This window comes from Bison bison, unplaced genomic scaffold (genome assembly GCF_000754665.1).
Source record: "Bison bison bison isolate TAMUID 2011002044 unplaced genomic scaffold, Bison_UMD1.0 scf7180017864356, whole genome shotgun sequence".
NCBI lineage: Eukaryota > Metazoa > Chordata > Mammalia > Artiodactyla > Bovidae > Bison > Bison bison.
Genome location: NW_011494928.1, coordinates 3,921,689 through 3,941,691, shown reverse-complemented (window position 1 = coordinate 3,941,691; position 20,003 = coordinate 3,921,689). Strand labels below are relative to the sequence as shown.

Genomic DNA, 20,003 nt, shown 5'->3' with positions numbered 1-20,003 from the left:
CACCAGACCCTCTCTCTCCTCTCACCATCAAGCAAGCCCTCCACATGCTCTGGGATGGGCGGCCAGGGGTCCTTCAACAAGAACTGGTTCCTTTATGCAGGTAGACTGTCAGCTCAGCTCGAGCACCTCAGTCTGAGTGAACCGTCCATCACGTCGTACCCTGCAGGGGTGCTGGCAATCCGGACTGGGCTGTGTGCTCGCCTGCTCCTTCCAGCCGGGAAATGGGCACTCCCTCCCCCAGCCTGAGTGGAAAGCCCCCTGGGAGCTGCACTGTGCAGGCTGATTGAGCCTGGCAGAGGAGGGGACATTCAGGATGGACCCTTCCAGTGAGCAGAAACCTGAGAATGGGGAGGGTGATGTGAGCCGGGTTACAGAGGAAAGGCCGCAGCGGGGAGTGGGCCACAGTCTGTGCAACAGCAAGTGGGGAGAGGTGACTAGTCTTGGGCGATGGGGCAGGAAAAGGAGGATGAGGCCAGGTTTCTTGGGTCTTTCAGAGGAGACACAGCCAGGTGGGTTTAGAGAGATTACTAACAATAGCCTCCAGCCAACAAAGAAAAGCCAGTACCTCCCAAGTGTTTACAATTGTTTTTTGACAATGAGACAATGATACCTGTGACTGTTTATCGGTCAAATGCTTTGTGCCAAGCACATTAACTGCTGCCTTCCATGCATGCGTGCATGCATGCTAAGTCACTTCAGTCATGTCTGACTCTTTGTGACCCAATTGACTGTATAGCCCACCAGTCTCCTCTGTCCATGGGGATTCTCCAGGCAAGAATACTGGAGCGGGTTGCCATGCCCTCTTCCAGGGGATCTTCCCAACCCAGGGATTGAACCCGTGTCTCTTATGTCTTCTGCATAGGCAGGCAAGTTCTTTACCACTAATGCCACCTGGGAAGCCCTCTTCATAGTAATCTTGCCAATGGGGACTATTAGTCCCCATTTTATAGATGGGGAAACTAAGGCTCAGTGAGATTGAGGGACTTCCTAAAGACCTTCATTCTTTCAGCATGTGTTTATGGGAAGCCCACAGTGCCAGGTACTGTGCCTGGCCTTGGGGATCCCATGGAAAACAAGGTAGACTAGCCCCCTGGGTTCATAGCTGACAATTGATCTAGGAGGATGGACCATTAATCAAGAGGAATTACAGAGGGGGATTTCCCTGTGATTGAGGCCCAGTGATTGAGACTGTACTTCCACTGCAGGGGGCGCGGGATGGATCCCTGAACCGGGAAGGTCTGCGTGCCATGTGACATGGCCAAAAGAAAAAAAAAGAGAAATTACAACAGACTGGGTTAAATTGATAGAGAGGAACACGGAGCTCTGGGAATCCAGAGCTGGGGCACCCTGGTGTTGAGGGACTTTAGAAGGCTCCCTGGAAGAAGTGATGTTTAAGGACCTGATGGATGTGAGTCTGGGTGAACTCCAGGAGTTGGTGATGGACAGGGAGGCCTGGCGTGCTGCGATTCATGGGGTCGCAAAGAGTCGGACACGACTGAGTGACAACTGAACTGAACTGAACTGGGCTGGAGAGGGGCTGGCCCTCAGTCTCACTGAAGGAGAAGCTGTGCACTCTCACCGCGGTCCCCAGTCACTCGTGCGTCTGAATTGTCTTTTGCTCACTCTGCACCCGTCTCCCAAGTGCCTTCAGGCATCCTGGGAAGTCCTCCCAGAAGAACTGTTAGAGGTCAGAGCCTCATCTCTGCCTTCATGCTCCTGTCGCACACACGTTTCCACAGAAGTGTCCGAGGAGGCACCTCCCTCCCAGTTTCCCAGGCTCACCGTAAGTCCTGCAGCCCAGCTCTGCAGAGGGTAAACCCAGGGGCACCTCACTCTCTTAAGACTGGGCAGGGGCAGGCAACCATCTCCGCCATACCTGGCTTTCTTAATCTCCAAGGAGAAACACAGCAGCGATATGACTGTAGCCTGTGGCTGTCCCGAAAAGCGTTCAGCTTTCCAGCAAGGATGGCTCTTGCTTAAGTTAAAAAGATTCCAGAAGGAATTCCACAGGGAGGAAATTCAGGTCACCCAACTCTTGCCACACTTCTGCAAGTGAATCACAGATTTACAAATGCTGATTCAAGTTCTAAACCTGTTATGCAATTTGAGCTGAAAGAATGAGCCTCCTTCACTCAACACTTCAGCTCCCAGCCAGCTTTACTGCTTCAGTCCCTGGTACAACTCCAACTTCTGCTTACATACCCCTGAGGATGGGGAACTCACCACCTCAATAAGCAAGTCAGTGCATCTTCAAAGAATTCTCTTCAATAAAAGAGAAATTATCTGTAAAGAAAAAAGTATTCACTTTAATATTGTTGAATGGTCACCAAATGTTAGAAACTCTGATAAACTCCTTATATGTATTGCCTCCCTTAAACTTCATTCAGACGTCCCAGGCGGAGGCGGCTCAGTGGTAAAGAATACTCCTGCCAATGCAGGAGCCACAGGGGATGCAGGTTTGATCCTTGAGTTGAGAAGATCCCCTGGAGGAGGAAATGGCAGCCCATTCCAGTATTCTTGCCTGGAGAATCCCATGGGCAGAGGAGTCTAGCAGGCTACAGACCATAGAGTGGCAAAGAGTCAAAGAGTTGGAAGAGACTTAGCCCATAGACAGACGTTGAGAACCTTTGCTTTACAGAGTTGCAGGGGGTGAAGGAGGCAAAGAAAGTTGCTTAGCTCACCTGTTCTTTCTTCCTAACCCCAAGCATCACTAGAAATAGGAGTGGATACAATCAAATTTGACTGATGCCAGAAAGAGTCCATTTCCCCCAGAAATCTTGCTGAAAGGCTGTCACGGAGTCTCAAGCATTCCTTTTCACACAATGGCCCTTCATTCTTTTGGTTTAGGCATTGTTAATGCCCAACTGGATCTGCATTTCAGCTGCTAAGCCTTTAGTGTGGATTTGCTCAGTGGTTTTCAGTTTTGGCTGCACACTGGTATCACATAGGGACTTTTAAAAAGCACAGAGGCTTTGGTCTCACCCCTAAAAATTCTGAACTCATAAGTCCAAGGTAGGCTTTTTAAAAACTTCCCCAAATGGTCTGATATTCACAGATTGATAATAACTAGATTAGATCAGGTGGTTCACCTTGGTTCAGCCTCCTGTGACTGGGGAAGTGGGTTTGCAGGGCCTTCTCTGCGGGGCACTGAGAACAGGTTGGGTGGCACTGTTTGGATGCAGAGTACTTGATTAGCCAAGTAGCGAATGGTGGACTTGCGTGTGGTGTGTGTGACTCTGGGTTGGTGCTCCATCAGGGTTAGACCCTTTTACTTCCTTCCCAAATATTTGTTGAATGAGAGGAGACTGGATTAAGTCTGGATGAAAAATCACAAAAGGGAGCTCCTCTGCGCCCTTGGGATTGTTCCTGGTGCTCAAGTGCTCTCATTCACATGCGTGTGGGCTTTTTAAAAGACTGAAGCACTGAAGCCAAGCCATGATGATCCTTAGTTACAAATGAGGAAAGGATGACTCAGAGAGGGAGGGGATTTGCATAGTCGCCCAGATAGGGCATGGCGCGGCCAAAACAAGACTGGGGTCTTCAGATTCTGGGGCTTCCCCAGCCAGCATCTTGTACTCCTCTGCCACCTTCTGCCCCCACAGGCAGTTGTGCCTTCTGGGCATCTGGAGAGAAGGGCGGCATTTCCACTCTGCAGTCAGAGATGGAACTGAGAAGAGCCCCAGATGAATACAATGGCCCAGAAGCCACAGGGCGTTTCAAGCAGGAAAGGGTGCTCTGCAGTGTTCCAGATGGACAAGCTTATCTGCTGGGAATGAGGAGGAATTTGGAGGTCTGGAGAGATTGGGGGAAACTGCTCATAATAATCATAGAGAAAGGAGGAGTGAATTTACTTGAGAAGTACAGTAAGGCAGTCTGGAGGACCATCTCGAGGGTACACTGTGCTCCATTGCTCTGGAGACTGTCTGCTGTGGACTTTGTGCCGCTGTGTTGACTGCTCAGGCCTCAGGTCTGGGCAGAGAGGAAGTGAAGAACAGTTGATCCAGGGTGAGTGTTTTCAGGGACAGATGATGAAAAGGGAGAGGCTGCTAGAGTTTGAAGAATCTTGGCCAAGGAGAGGGAGGAGGTTCTTGCAGATGAGGGTGCTAGAGACATGGGGGCTGATGCCGGGACCTCACAGCAGATTTCTGCTTGTTGGAAGAATGAAAAGGAAATTCTGGAGGAATAGAGCGCTCACGTTGACGAGGGTGGACCAAACTCAAAGGTATAGGATTTTTCTGGAGAGGGTGGAGGATGATGGTCTAAACCAGTGGTATTCAAAAAAACTATAATGTGAGCCACACACACACACACCACATATATCATTCTAAATTTTCTAGTGGTTACCTTAAAAAAGAAAGAAAAAATAAAAAAAGAAACAGGCATGATTAATTTTAACAATGTATTTTGTTTTACCTAATATGTCTAAAATATTATTTCAATGTGTAATCAATACAAAAATTATTAATGATCTATTTTACATTTTGTTTAACATATCTTAATACATTAAACAGAATCTTCAAAGTCTCCCAAATCTGGTGTGCATTTAACATTTAGAGCACATCTCATCTCAGACTGGCTAATTTCAAGTGCTCAGTAGGTACTGTGAGGTGCAGCTCCTGTCTCAGAAAGCCCAGGCCTAAACTCCTGCTTCTTGTCACATCTGCCTCCCAAGTCTGTACCAGCACTGAGTGATGTGCTGTGTTGGGAAATGAGACAGTGAAAACCTCCACCTCTGTAGCCCAAGCACCTCATCTTACTAGAGTAAGCTGTGGAGCGGTGAAGGGCGGGCTGGGCTCCAGTCCCAGCTCTGATCTACTCGGCAGGAATTTGAACACATATCATGCCTCATCTTTTTTTTTTTTAATGAATAAATGTACTGTGGGTTTAATAAAATTCTGCTCTAAAACATTCTGATCACAGACTATCTTTTAAATTGAGATATAGTTGATTAGTTTCAGGTATTTTGATTCAAAACTTTTATAGTTTTGAATTATATTTTAATTATAGTTTAAAATTATAGTTTAAAATATTGGATGTATTCCTTGTGCCGTACAATATATCCTTGTAGCTTAAAATATTGGATGTATTCCCTGTGCCGTACAATATATCCTTGTAGCTTATTTATTTCATAATAGTAGTTGTATCTCATACTCCCCTACTCCATCTTGCCTCTCCCCACTTTCTTCTTCCCACAATAACCTCTAGTTTATTCTCTGTATCTGTGAGTCTGTTTCTGTTTTGTTATATTCACTAGTTGGTTTAATTTTTTAGAGTCCATATATAAGTGATAACATACAGAATTTGTCTTTCTTTGTCTTACTTATTTCACTAAGCATAATACTTTCCAAATTCATCCATGTTGTCCCAAATGGCAAATTTTCATTCTTTTTCAGGGCTGAGTAATTTTCAGTATAAACTGTGTATTTATACCACATCTTCTTTATCCATTCATCTGTTGATAGACACTTAGGTTGCTTTCATATCTTGACTATTGCAAATAATGCTTCAGTGAACATTGGGGTACACATATCTTTTCAAATTAGTGTTATTGTTTTTTTCGATGCATACCCAGGAGTGGAATTGCTGGTTCATATAGTGATTCTATTTTTAGTTTTTTGAGGAACCACCATGCTGTTTTCCATAATGGCTCTACCAGTTGACATTCCCACCAACACTGTACAAGGGTTCCCTTTGCTCCACATCTCACCAATATTTATTTGTAGTTTTTGATGAGGGCCATTTGACAGGTGTGAGGTGGTAGCTCATTTTGGTTCTGATTTGCATTTCCCTGATTAGCCATGTTGAGCATCTGATTTTCATGGGCCTGTTACCCATCTGCCTGTCTTCTCTGGAAAAATGTCTGTTCAAGTCTTCTGTATACTTTTTAATTGTATTCTTTGGGTTTTCTTTTTATAGTGAGTTGTATGAACTGTTTATACATTTTGAATATTAACCCCTTATTGGTTATATCATTTGCAAATATTTTCTCCCTTTCAGTAGGTTGTCCTTTTACTTTGTCAATGGTTTTCTTTGCTTTGCAAAAGTTTTTAAGTTTGATTAGATCTTATCTGTTTATTTTCACCTTAGACAGATTTTAAAAAATGTTGCTACAATTTATGTCAGAGTGTTCTGCCTATGTTTTCTTTTAGGAGTTTTATAGTTTCAGGTCTTACCTTTAGGTCTTTAATACATTTTGAGCTTATTTTTGTGCATGGTGTGAGAAAATGTTCTAATTTCATTCTTTCACATGTATCTATCCAGTTTTTCCAGCACCGTTTACTTAAGAGACTGCCTTTTCTTCATTGACCATAGGTGCATGGGTTTATTTCTGAGCTCTTGATGCTGTTTTCTTAATCTTTGTGTCTATTTTTGTGCCAGTACTACACTTGTTTTGATTACTGTAGCTTTGTAGTGTAGTTTAAAATCAGGGTGTATGATACTTCCAGTTTTGGTCCTTTCTCAAGGTTGTTTTGACTCTTGGGGTCTTTTGAGTTTTCATACAAATTGATGATTTTGGGCTGTGGTGTTGGAGAAGACTCTTGAGAGTCCCTTGGACTGCAGGGAGATCCAACCAGTCTATCCTAAAGGAAATCACTCCTGAATATTCATTGGAAGGACTGATGTTGAATCTGAAACTCCAATACTTTGGCCACTTGATGTGAAGAACTGGTTCATTTGAAGAGACCCTGATGCTGGGAAAGATTGAAGGCAGGAGGAGAAGGGGATGACAGAAGATGAGATGGTTGGATGGCAACACCGACTCAATGGATATGAGTTTGAGTAAACTCCAGGAGTTGGTGATGGACAGGGAAGCCTGGTGTGCTGCAGTCCATGAGGTCACAAAGAGTCAGACATGACTGAGCGACTGAACTGAACCAATTTTAAAATTATTTGTTATAGTTCTGGGAAAATTTCCATTGTTTTGATAGGGATTGCATTGAATATGTAGATTGCTTTGTATAGTATGGACATTTTAATAATATTAGCTCTTTGAGACCATCTTATCATGATATATATCAAAAGATACTTGATAGGATTGTTTCCTTAACTTTTCTCTGATAGGTTGTTGTTAGTGTATAGAATTGCAACAGATTTCTGTGTATCAATTTTGTATGTGCAATCTTATCAGATTCATTAATGAGCTCTATAGTTTTCTTGGTGGAATCTTTAGGATTTTCTATGTATAGTATCACATCTTTTGCAAACAGTCACAGTTCTACTTCATCCTTCCCAATTTGGATTCCTTTTACTTCTTTTTCTTCTCTGATTGCTGTCACTAGGACTTACAATAGTATATTGAATAAAAGTGGCAAGAGTGGACATCCTTGTCTTATTCCTTATCTTAGAGGAAATGCTTTCAATTTTTCATCAAGTATGATTGTATTTGTGGGTTTGTCATGTATGACCTTTTTTATGTATGTATGACCTTTTTATGATCAGGTATGTTCCTTCTATGCCCACTTTCTAGAGAGTTTTTATAATAAATGAATGTTGAATTTTGTCAAAAGCTTTTTCTGCATCTATCAGATGATCATATTTTATTCTTCAATTTATTAATGTGGCATATCATACTGATTTTCTAATGTTGAACTGTTCTTATATCCCTGGGATAAATCACACTTGATCGTGGTGTATGATTGTTTTAATGTATTGTTGGATTTGGTTTGCTAGTTTTTTTTTTCTGAGGAATTTTGCATCTGTGTTCTTTATCAGTGATATTGGACTGTTTTCTTTTTTTGTGGTATCTTTGTCTGGCTTTGATATCATGATGGTGCTTGCCTAGTAGAATAAATTCAGAAGACTTTGTTCATCTGCAGTTTTTTGGAATAATTTCAGAAGGCTAGATGTTAATTCTTCTTTATATGTTTGGTAGAATTCACCTATGAAGTCATCTGGTTCTGGACTTCTGTTTGTTGAGAGTTTTTTAAATTAGTAATTCAGCTTCATTACTGCTAATTGCTCTGTTTATATTTTCTATTTCTGCTTGTCTCAGTCTTGATTGTATGTTTCTAAGAATTTGTCCATTTCTTCTAGATTATCCATTTTGTTGGTGTATAGTTGTTAGTAGTAATCTCTTATGAGCCTTTATATTTCTATAGTGTCAGTTGTAATTTCTTTTTCATTTTTGACTTTATTGATTTGGGCCCTCTCTTTTTTTTCTTGATGACTCTATCTAATGGTTTATCAATTTTGTTTGTCTTTCTAAAGAACCAGCTCTTAGTTTCATGGTTTTTTTTCTATTTTTTTTAGTGTCTATTTCTGCTCTGTTCTTTATGATTTTTTCCTTCTAATTTGGGAGAGAATTGTTATTCTTTTTCTAATTCCTTTTGGTACAAGGTTAGGTTGTTGATTTGAGATTTCTTTTGTTTCATTGTTGATTTGAGACTTTTTTTTTCTGTTTCCTGAGGTAAGTGTGTATCCCTATAAACTTCCCTCTTAGAACTGCCTTGCTGCAACCCGTAGAAGATGGATCGTTATGTTTTCTTTTTTTTGGTTTCCAGGTATTCCTTTGATTCCTTTGATTTCTTCAGTGAACCGTTGGTTGTTTAGTATGTATTGTTTAGCCTTCATGTGTTTGTGATATTTGCAGTGTTTTTCACGTTGTTGATTTCTAGTGTCATAGTGTTGTACCAGAAAAGATACTTGATAGGATTTCACTTTTCTTAAATTACCTGAGACTTGTTTTGTGGCCTAGCATATGATCTATCCTGGAGAATGTTCTGTGTGCACTTGAAAAGATGTGTATTCTGCTGCCTTGAAGTGGAATATTATTTATATATCTATTAAGTCCCTCTGGTCTAATGTGTCATTTAAAGCCAGTGTTTCCTTATTGATTTTCTGTCTGGATGATCTGTCTATTGCTGCAGTAGGGTTTTAAAGCACCCTACTATATGTATTACTGTCTATATATATATATCAGAGAAGGCAATGGCACCCCACTCCAGTACTCTTGCCTGGAAAATCCCATGGATGGAGGAGCCTGGTAGGCTGCAGTCCGTGGGGTCGCTAAGAGTCGGACACGACTGAGCGACTTCCCTTTCACTTTTCACTTTCATGCATTGGAGAAGGAAATGGCAACCCACTCCAGCGTTCTTGCCTGGAGAATCCCAGGGTCGGGGGAGCCTGGTGGGCTTCCCTCTATGGGGTCGCACAGAGTTGGGACATGACTATAGTGACTTAGCAGCATATACATATATATATATATATATGTGTGTGTGTGTGTGTATAAAAGTATATATAAGTAAGTATATATATTTACTGTCAATTTATCCATGTATGTCTGTTCATATTTGCTTTATATTTAGGTGCTCCTGTGTTGAGTGCATATATTTAGTGATCAAATAAGCAAGTACCTGTGAAGCAAAAAGCATGGATCTTTTACCCTAATCTCCTGCCTGCCTCACAGGTTGAGATAGTGCTTGTGAAGTACTTTGTCAATTGTATTAATATAAATGTGAATTGCCAACATTTTCAAATGTGAAAAATCTGGGACTCTGACCCAATCTTGGCATGCATTTTGTTTATTTATTATTTTTATTTAAATAATACTCATACTCACTAAAATATTCTAACTGTTCAAAAGGATATAAAGTGAAATGTAAAGTTTTCTCCCATCCCAGACACCTAGTCCTTTCCCTGAAGACAACCAAAGACACCTGATTTTTAGAATACCCTTGGGAGATATTTTGTGCATGTTATGGATAAATGTGCATATCTGTGTGTGTGCACATGTGCATATATACATTAGTTTACTCAAATAGAACAGTTTTTACACTGTACTGCTCTGTGCTTTTTCATTATTTTTGAGATCATCTAATATCAATGCTTACAGGATATCTCATTTTTAAAGTTCTGGTGTAATATTCCAAAGTATGAATATTGATGATTTACTTAATCAGTTGTGACATAATGAGAAATATGTATTTGTTTTCTGCTCCTTATTCCCTAAAACCTAGTAATTTCCTGGGTGATATCAGTGATAGAAACTTCTCTTTTTTTTTTTTGGCTGTACCTTGTGGCATGCAAGATCTTACTTCCATGACCAGGGATCAGACCCATGGCCCCTGCAGTGGATGTGCAGGGTCTTAACCACTGGACCAACAGGGAAGTCCCAGGACCTTTTTTTTTTTTTTTTACCATATTTGGTCTATTCTCTGGTTCCTGACATACAAGCTTCTAAGACCCTTGGATTCTCCAGAGTCATGAATGCTTTTTTTGTTTGTTTGTTTGTTAAGGATGTGACTCTTGGAAGATGAGGGCTCGTTGGCAGGGATTAGAAAGTTGGAACTTTCAAGGCTTCCCTGGTAGCTCAATGGTAAAGCAGCCATCTGCCAGTGCAGGAGACACGGGTTCAATCCATGATTTGGAAAGATCCCACATGCTACAGAGCAAGTAAACCCACGTGCCACCACCACTGAACCTGTGCTCTAGAGCCTGGAAGCTGCAACTACTAAGCCCATGTGCTGCAGCTACTGAAGCCTGTGCTCCGCAGCAAGAGAAGCCACCATGATGAGAAGCCTGCTTTCCACAACTAGAGAGCAGCCCCCGCTCGCCACAGCTGGAGAAAAGCCACGCAGCAACAGAAACCCAGCGCAGCTGTAAATAATAACTTTAAAAAAAAGGAAAACCTGAACTTTTAGCTCCTACCCCTGAAGGAAGAAATGCTGGAGATTAAGTTAATCACTAATGGCCAATGATTTAATCATGCTCATGTCAAAGTGAAAGTGAAAGTCGCTCAGTCATGTCTGACTCTCTGTGACCCCAGGGACTGTAGCCTATCATGCTCTTCGTTCATGGGATTTTCCAGGCAAGAATACTGGAGTGGGTTGCCATTTCCTTCTCCAGAGGATCTTCCCAACCCAGGGATCTAACCCAGTTCTCCTGCATTGTAGGCAGACACTTTACCATCTGAGCCACCAGAGAAGCATGTCATGGGAGCTCCCCCTAAAACACTAACTGAATAAGTTGCAAGAGGAGAGCTTCTGTGCTGATGAACAGATGTAGATGCTGGGAGAGTGGTGTGGCCAGAGAGGATATATGAGAGGTCCACGTCCCTCCTACATACCTTGCCCTGTGGCATCTTTTCCATGTGGCTGTTCCTGAGTTGTATCCTTTATAATAAAGTGCTCATAGTAAGTAATGTGCCTTCCTGAGTTCTGTGAGATGTTCTAGCAAATTATCAAACTTGAGAAACCATGGAAACCCCCAATTTATACGCAGTTGGTCAGAAGTACAGAAATTTGGACTTGTGATTGGTGTCTGAAGTGGGGAGCAGTCTTGTGAGACTGAGCCCTTAACCTGTGGGATCTGCACTAAGTTCTGGTAGTAAATGTCAGAAGCATTCTTTATGGAGTAAGAAACAGTTTCCTCTACTGGTTTCTTACCAGCTAACACACGCGTTGTCACCAGTCTTCTGCTACTGCAATTGACTGTACTATGCCTCAGTGACAGTATCTGCACTTGTATCTTTGCATCTCTCTGCCCTTACTACTTGTAGGATAAGTTCCTAGAAATAGGATTTCTGGGTCAAAAGGTATGTGCTATTTAATATTTCTATAGGTTTCACCATATTGCCCTTCAAGCAGGTCACGTCCACTTATAGTCACCACAGTAATGATTCAGTATAACTTCTACACACTCCTGACAACATAATGTTATCAAACTTTCTCACTGTTCCTAGTCTGATAGCAGCCAAGTCAATCAGCTTTCGCAGCCTAGGTTTCACTGGACTGTGATAAATGTATATGACAGGTAGTACTTAACGAGTGTTGCAACTAGAAATGGTGGCCCTTGCTGTTTTGCGGTGATATTTCTAGTTGGGGTACAAATACAGAAACCTGAAGGAAAGCAGCCTGCCAGCCTTGATCTCAGCTTGCATCTCTTTTGTTTGGGCTTGGCTGACATCTGGGTGACTTCCCAAGGCCATTATATAGCAACGTCAAGGGGATGGGAGGAGCTCCCTCAGGGAGGAGCTGAGCTTTGGTCTCTGAGTAATCAGGCACCAAGCTGGGGAATTACTACCTGAGCTAACAGGAGGGATAGGTACCCTATAAATTATGTGTAGATGTCAATCATTAACACCATTCATGGCATCTAAACCAGAAAGCCAGTATTTGGGGTTGCTGTGTTGGCTCCTCATGAAGCTATATTTCTTAAACTCCAGGCTTGCTTGTTTCAAGAATGAAGGGGACATGCGTATTTTAGTTCCAACTTAAAATTGTGCTATTTCTCATCTTAGCTATTTGACTCTAATAGGAAAAGGAGTCTTGTCAGGACCTCCCTCAATCAGAACTGTTGCCTCCTCAGCACAGGTCCAATGCCACACTTTCCTGTTCTTTCCCAATGGGCAGCAGTTCAAGAGGCAGGGCATGTGTGTTTATTTATCCTTTATTTGTTCTTTCCTACGAGTATATTGTGAGCAACTACGAAGCGCTGGGCCCTGTGCTGGGCACTAGTATTTCTGAAATGAACTGGAGATGAGTTGTCCCAGCAGATACCTGTTCAAGGCAGCTCTGCCCTGCGTGTATGCACTTCCTGCCCCACCCCCCACTGCTGTCTCCCCAGTCCTGGTCAGAGGCGGGCCCGGGTCTGTCCACACTCAGCATTGCAGGGTGCTCCCAACTGGATTCCAGCCATGAGTTCTCCTGAAGGTGCATAGGACAGGAACATGTGGTGGGCCCAGGGCAGTGCAGGTGAGGTGCATAGATGATAAGATCGTGGATTCTGCAGCCAGATTGCCCTTTCTGAAGCCCAGTTTAGATATGTCATGCAGATGGCACTAGTTGGTAAAGAATTTTCCTGCCAGTGCAAGAGAAATAAGAGATGCAGACTCAATTCCTGGGTTGGAAAGATCCCCTGGAGAAGGAGGTGGCAACCTGCTCCAGTGTTCTTGCCTGGAGAATCCCAGGGGCAGAGGAGCCTGGTGGGCTACAGTCCAGGGGGCTGCAAAGAGTCAGGCGTGAATGAGCAACTGAGCACACACTTCCTCTTGAACACCATCCTGGGGCCTCACTGCCTGCAGTAACACATGCAGTTGATCCCAGCCTGTGACAGATTCCTCGTGGTACAGCTCGTCTGTGCTTCCCATTCACCAAGCCTCAAACATAAGCACCTATCGTGCCCCTCTAGGTGGGCTGTTTTCTCAGCTGGGATTGCCCTTATTCCCTTTCAAAATCTTAGTCTTCAAGCCTCAGTTTTAATGATGTCTTACCTCTTCCCAGCTCCTGGAAATACCTGGCTTATTACCGGGACAGTTGAAGAGTACCCCGGATTTCCATCTCTGCTCTGACACTTAAACTGTGATACTGCACAAATTACCTAGCCTCAGTGACTTTCCTCCTCTTTAAAATGGGGATGATGGTATACTTTCCTCCGGTCAACACCCACGAACCAGTGCCCTGCTGTGGATGGGTGTGGGGAGTGCAGGGCTGTGCTCGATCACTAAAAAGGAGATGCAATGAGATTGCTGAGCTGTGGAGATGCCTTTGGAAGACAGAGGGTTAAGGAAGAATGACTTGGGACTTACCTGGTGGTCCAGTGGTTGAGAACCTGCCTCCCAATGCCAGGGATGAGGATTTGACCCCTGGTCATGAACTGAGGGCCCACACGCTGCAGGGCAGCTAAGCGCACGGCTTCAGCTAGAGAAGCCCGGCACCACGGGTACTGAACCGTTGCATCTGGAGCCCACACCCCGCAGCTCAGCACGGCTGAGAGAGCACAGGGCAGAAGAGCTCTGTCCTGCCTACCTAGAGCTGCCTCTGTGCCCACTGTCAAGCCCCCTGAGCGCCTCAGGAACCAGCTGCTGTCTGTCTGGTTTATTCTTCAGTGTTTCTGTGAATCTCAGAAAGGGTGACCGGCTGTCCTGTTTTGCCCATGACTATCCTGATTTTAGCCCTGAAGCTCTTGAACATGGGAAAACTTGCAGCCCTGGGCAAACCAGGAGTCTTGGTCACTTGAGGCCAGTGACCCACTGATGGGGAGGGGATGGGGGGGCTGCAGGCCCTGGGCAGGCTCTGCGTGCTGAGTCTGGCTGGGTCTTGCATGTGCTGTGTTGCCTCATCCTTGCAGCCCTGCTCTGGAGGTGTTCCAGTCATTCCACAGCAGAGGAAGCGAGGCTTCCAGCAGTGAAGGCTCTGTCTGAAGGTCTCACAGCTAGGAGGTCCCCAGGGTGAGCCCCTGTAGACCCACCCGCGGCAGGTGTCTCCACCACACCTCACCACACCTGGAATGATCCTTCCGTGACAGGACTCATCACTCCAGCACCCTGCTCCAGTCCTTCCAAGTTAGGACTCCGAGACTTGGCTTTCTGACTCATAGTTTAGCTGCATACAGTCTTTTTTTTAATGTAATTTTATTTATTTTTATTCAGTTAGTTTTAGTTGTGCTGGGTCTTCACTGCTGCACGGGCTTCTCATGGCAGTGGCTTCTGTCGTTGTGGAGTGCAGGCTCCAGGCACAAGGGCTCGGTGGCTCCAGACACCAGAGCAGAGGCTCAATAGTTGTGACACACAGACTTGATTGCTCCAAGGCATGTGGGATCTTCCTGGATCAGGGATCAAACCCATGGGTCCTGCATTGGCAGGTGGATTCTTTACCACTGAGCCACTGGGGAGGCCCCTTAGCCGCATACAGTCTTGATAAGGAGGCTCGTGACAATGATGCTTTTTCCTGGGCCTCTCCTGATGATCACACAGACTGGATAGGTGGCTTTCCAGATAAGTGAGGTGAAAATGAGTTGTGCTGATTAAGGCGCATCCTCCATAATGGGTAATATGTATCTCCCCATTAATTCATGTTCTTATCTCCCGAAACTGTGGCCCAAATCCTAAACAGTATTATCCTTTATTGTGATTTGGCTTGGCTTTCTCACAAGGAGGATATATTTAAGGGAATATATCCTCCTTAAATAATCAATTTTTAAAGGCAGCGAAGCACTACCTCTGTAATTTACTTGTAGGAAAAGGAATAAGGACCCATCCTGAGTGTTATATTCCAGCCTGCTGCTCGGTAGCTGGTGGCACTTGCCTGGTACTTTCTCTTTGACTGGTCTCCAGTGGATGTCAGCAGCTCTAGGAAGTCAGGTTTTCAGGAAGCCCCTTGGTTCAGGTTCCAGTGACTTCTGTCCTGCTGATGTCCTCAGTTCATGACCTCTTCCTATCTTGGAAATTGGTAGAATTTAGTTCCTCTCTTCTCTCCATAAAGAATTCGAGTAAATACAAAGAGCAAGGTAAACTTTTAAACTTTGCTCACCAGATTGGTCTAATCAGGAGAACTTTAAAAGGTTTCTTAAACATTTTTAAATTATCAATTTAATTAGTGTGAAAATTCAAAATGATATAAATGTATAACTTAAATTTTCTGTTGCCATCCAGTCTCTAATGCATAATCCCTATTAATAGAGCACATATTACTCCAACATTTTTCTATACAGAATATATACAAATTAGCACATATTTACTCATATGTAAATCAGATCATAGCGTACTGTTTTACAAATATAAAAGAACATTTTTTGGCTGTGCTGGGCCTTCACTGATGCACACGGGCTCTCTCGAGGTGTGGCACGCCGGCTTCTCTTGGTGTGGGGCCAGGCTCGAGAGAACACGGGCTTCCGTCGTTGTGGTACTCAGGCTTAGGTGCCTTGAGGCATGCAGACTCTTCCGGATCAGGGATGAAACTGTGTCCCCTGCGTTGGCTGGTGGGTTCCTAACCAATGAACCAAAAGGGAAGGCCTATAAATTTATTTTTTAACTGAATACCATGTCATAGATATCTTCCTTGGTCCACACAAAATTCATTCTTGTTTATGGCTGCCTGGCATCCATTTTACAAGTGAAATCTGATTTACTGCATAACTTCCTTGAGTAGAACATTTGAGCCAGGTCTGAATGTTGGCCTGGCCACTCAGTTCCTCTGGACTTGTTCTGGAATGATTTTGGCATATGGTGCAGGGATGGTTACTCATTAATTCAACTTTTTAAACAATTGACAAACAGTTTGCCTTTAAACGCTTAGAATTATTAATTTTCCTGTTAATCTTTGCCATAGACAGTTTATTCTTAATTCTGTGTACCAGGAAGAGGAGGAACTCTTTGTTCCTAAAACCTAATTAAATGCCTGATTCATTTGTCAGATTAGGAGGAGGTTTCTCTGATCAAAAGAAAATACAGAAACTAACAAGGACCTGTGGGCCAGTTTGCAGCTGTGTCAGCATCTGAAAAACTTGGGCTTACTATTCTTGTTTTTCAGTTTTGCTGTTCCTTGAGCCAAAGTAACTGAAAGGCTCGAAATGGAGGTTCCCGAGGTCCCTATTAAAGCGCTTCCCTGGTGGCTCAGATGGTAAAGAATCTGCCTGCAACGTGGGAGATCTGAGTTTGATCCCTGGGTCCGGAATATCCCCTGGAGAAGGAAATGGCAACCCTCTCCAGTATTCTTGCCTGGAGAATCTCATGGAGAGAGGAGCCTGGCAGGCTCTAGTCTATGGGGCCAACAAGAGTTGGACACAACTGAGCGACTAACACACTTCACTTTTTTCTATGTGTGTAGAAACTTTTGTTTGTTGTTGCTGTTTAGTTGCTAAGTCGTGTCTGACTCTGTGACTTCATGGACTGTAGCCCACCAGGCTTCTCTGTCCATGGGATTCTCCAGGCAAGAATACTGCAGTGGGTTACCATTTCCTTCTTCAGGGGATATTCCTGACTCAGGGATCAAATACGTGTTTCCTGCATTGCAGACAGATTTTTAACCACTGACCACCAGGGAAGCCGAACCACCCAAGCAGCAACATTTCTATGAGAACATTTCAACAAGGCTCACCTCCTTGTTCACATAATTGTTAGTCGTTCACTTACTCATTCAACAAACACTTATTGGCCAATTGCTGGGTGTCAGGCGTTATGCTGGGTACAGGGAGTACTGAGATGAAGAAAGCACTTACTTCCTACCCTCTAAGGGCTGACCTGAAACTTAACCTCTGTTTCCTTCCTTCCAGAGAGAAAGCAAATGTGGCAAAATGTTATTAATTGGTGAATTTAGTAGAGGGTGCATAGATATTAATTATACTTGTCTTTCAACCTTTCTGTGAGTTTAACATTTTTAAAAATGAAGTTGGGGAGAAAATATTTTTCTGTTACTTGGCAGCTGTAATTCTTAAAAGCCATTATTACCTCCCAGTTTTTCAGCGTAGAACCTATTGGATTATCCCCAGCCACTTGGCAAAGATTTAGGAGAGGAGTGGTAATAGGATATTCTGGGGATATGTGTGCATGTACTAAGTTGCTTCAGTCGTGTCCAACTCTTTGCGACCCCATGGACCCCATGAGCCCACCAGGCTCCTCTGTCCATGGGATTCTCTAGGCAAGAATACTGGAATGGGTTGCCGTTTCCTACTCCAGGCGATCTTCCCGACCCACAGATAGAACCTGAATCTCCTGTGTCTCCTGCATCGCAGGCAGATTCTTTACCCAGGCAGATTCTTCTACCCCTGAGCCATTGGGGAAGCCCATATTCTGGGGATAGGAGACGACAATGAGAAAATTAACAGATGTGGTTCCTGCAGCCGCACAACAGGAGCCCTGAGGCAACTGGGCACCCAACAAGTAAAGGGGTTAAATAGGAAGTGCAGGTGGAAACCCAGGCATGGGCTCCAAGCCCGAATCCTGCCCTACCCCGTCTCCAGCCAGCCCTGGCCATCCTGTGTGTGTGTGGTTGGCGGGGAGAGGGGGCTAGCACAGGTTTATTACATTCTGTGCCCTCCACTGGCAACCACTGACCTTTGACCTGAGCATAGAGGTTAAATATTTGAGCTTTGGAGTTGGCCACCTTTGTGAGAATCTCAGCCTTGCAGGGTGAACTTAAACCAGCTAGTGAAACCTGTTGATGCTGGAGTTTGTTACAGCCTGGATAGAATTGCAGGGGGTTGTGTGATGCTTTAAAGACACAGTGGTGTGTGAAGCAGTTAGCACAGGGCCTGTGCCTGGCACCTACTTAATAAATGTATCATAACATCTACCATCCTAGCCAGCTCACGCAGACGTCTCTGCTTGATGCCTCTTTGCCTTGCCCACCCCACAGCTGTAATCAGCAGGTTCTGTCCTTTGCTCCCACACACATCCTAAGTCAGACCCCCTCACTCTTTTCAAGGCTGTCTTCATTTGTAGCCGCTGCAGCAGCCGCCTGACTGTTTTTCCTGCCTCCACACTGGCTCCCTCACCTCCAGACATTCTCCATGGTGGGCTTTCTCAAGCTCGGTGGAGAATGTCACCTTTCTTCTCCGCCTTCTTACGGCTTCCCATCACCCCGACTCCCACATCACGACCCGAGTTCCGCCCAGCCCTCCAGCCTCGCCTCCTGAACTCCCCCTGGCTCCCTGCACTCTACATTCTGGCCTTCCTTCTGTCCCTCAGACGTGCCAGTTCACTCTCACTTCAGTCTTTCAGTTGCCCTCTCTGCCTGAAATGCTTGTCTTCACATGGTTGCCTCCTTTTCCTCTCTGTTCCTTGGCTCCAGTTCATTTCCACAGAGGGGTTGTCTCTGACCATCCTAATGTTGTGTACCACCTCCATCACCACCTACCTGTTTCACTATCTTTAAAGCACTTATAAAGTGATCTTGTGTGTTTATTTAACTCTTGTATGTCTCCCTTATACAATGGAAGCTCTAGGAAATAGTGAGTGATAACCTTGTGTTTTGTTCAGTGTTCTAGCTTGGGATGCCATAACAAAATATGGCAGATTGGGGAGTTTAAGCAACACAGATTTATTTTCATACAGTTTGGAGGCTGTGAAGTCTCAGATCAAGGTTCTGGCATGGTTTGGTTTCCAAGGAGAATTCTCTTCCTGGCTTGCAGACATCTGCCTTCTCACTGTGACCTCAAATGGTCCTTTCTCCATATGAGAGAGAGAGAGACTGTTCTTATAGACACTAATCCCTAAGGACTTTCCTGGTGGCCCAATGGTTAAGATTCCACACTTTTCAGTATAGGGGGTGTGTTTGACCCCTAGTTGAGGAACTGAGATTCCATATATCATGTGCCGTGGCAAGAAAAACCCAAAAAAGCCAAACCACTAATCCTACTGGAGCAGGGCCCCACACTTATGACCTCATTTAACCCTAATTCCTCCTTAGAGACACCACTTCCAAATATAGCCACCTGGGTGGGATGGGGAAGGGGACTATAAACATTCAGTCCATAATATTCACCTCTGTAGTGTCACCATCAGAACCCAGAAGAGAGCCTGACATGTAATGTGTGCTAAGTCACTTCAGTTGTGTCCAACTCTTTGCGACCCTATGGACTGTATGTAGCCCACCAGGCTCCTCTGTCCATGGGACTCTCTAGGCAGTAATATTGGAGTGAGTTGGCATGCCCTTCTCCAGGTGATCTTCCCAATCCAGGGATCGAACCCATGTCTCTTATGTCTCCTACATTGGCAGGTGGATTCTTTACCACTAGCGCCACCTGGGAAGCCCCTGACATGTAATAGGCACTCAATAAATACTTGCTAAGTAAAAGAATGCAGGATAGAAGTTGACTTCCCTGCGAGCCCATGTAAGTGGCCCCACGTCTAGCACTCCATCCCACAGGTCAGGGCGTATCACTGTACATTCCCCAGCCAGCCATCAACGCCACGGTGGAAGAGGACATCCTGCTCTCGGTTGACTACTCCTGCCACGGGATCCCCACCATCGAATGGAAGTACACGTCCAGCTGGGGAGTGCAGAAGATCGTGGAGTGGAAGCCGGGGACTCAGGCCAACATCTCCCAGAGCCACAAGGACAGGGTGTGCACCTTCGACAACGGCTCCATCCAGCTCTTCAGCGTGGGCGTGCGGGACTCCGGCTCCTACATCGTCACGGTGACCGAGCGCCTGGGGAGCAGCCGGTTTGGCACCATCGTGCTGCACGTCTCAGGTGAGACGCTCCCGGGGCCCCAGGGGCCTCTAGAAAATTGGAGTGTGTGGGAGGCCAACTTGATATTAAGAGATGTTATCTGCCCCCCCCCCC

The 20,003-nt window shown here is 44.6% G+C and overlaps 1 protein-coding gene across 1 annotated transcript in view; it reads left to right on the top strand.

Moving 5' to 3' along the window:
- Window positions 1-12,667: 12,667 nt before the first annotated feature.
- VSTM5 (V-set and transmembrane domain containing 5) overlaps window positions 12,668-20,003 on the top strand; it is an 8,183-nt gene continuing 847 nt past the window's right edge. Inside the window, exons 1-2 of the mRNA XM_010855188.1 lie at window positions 12,668-12,692; window positions 19,554-19,910. Coding sequence (XP_010853490.1) covers window positions 12,668-12,692; window positions 19,554-19,910 — 382 coding nt within the window. The remainder of the gene's footprint in view (window positions 12,693-19,553; window positions 19,911-20,003) is intronic.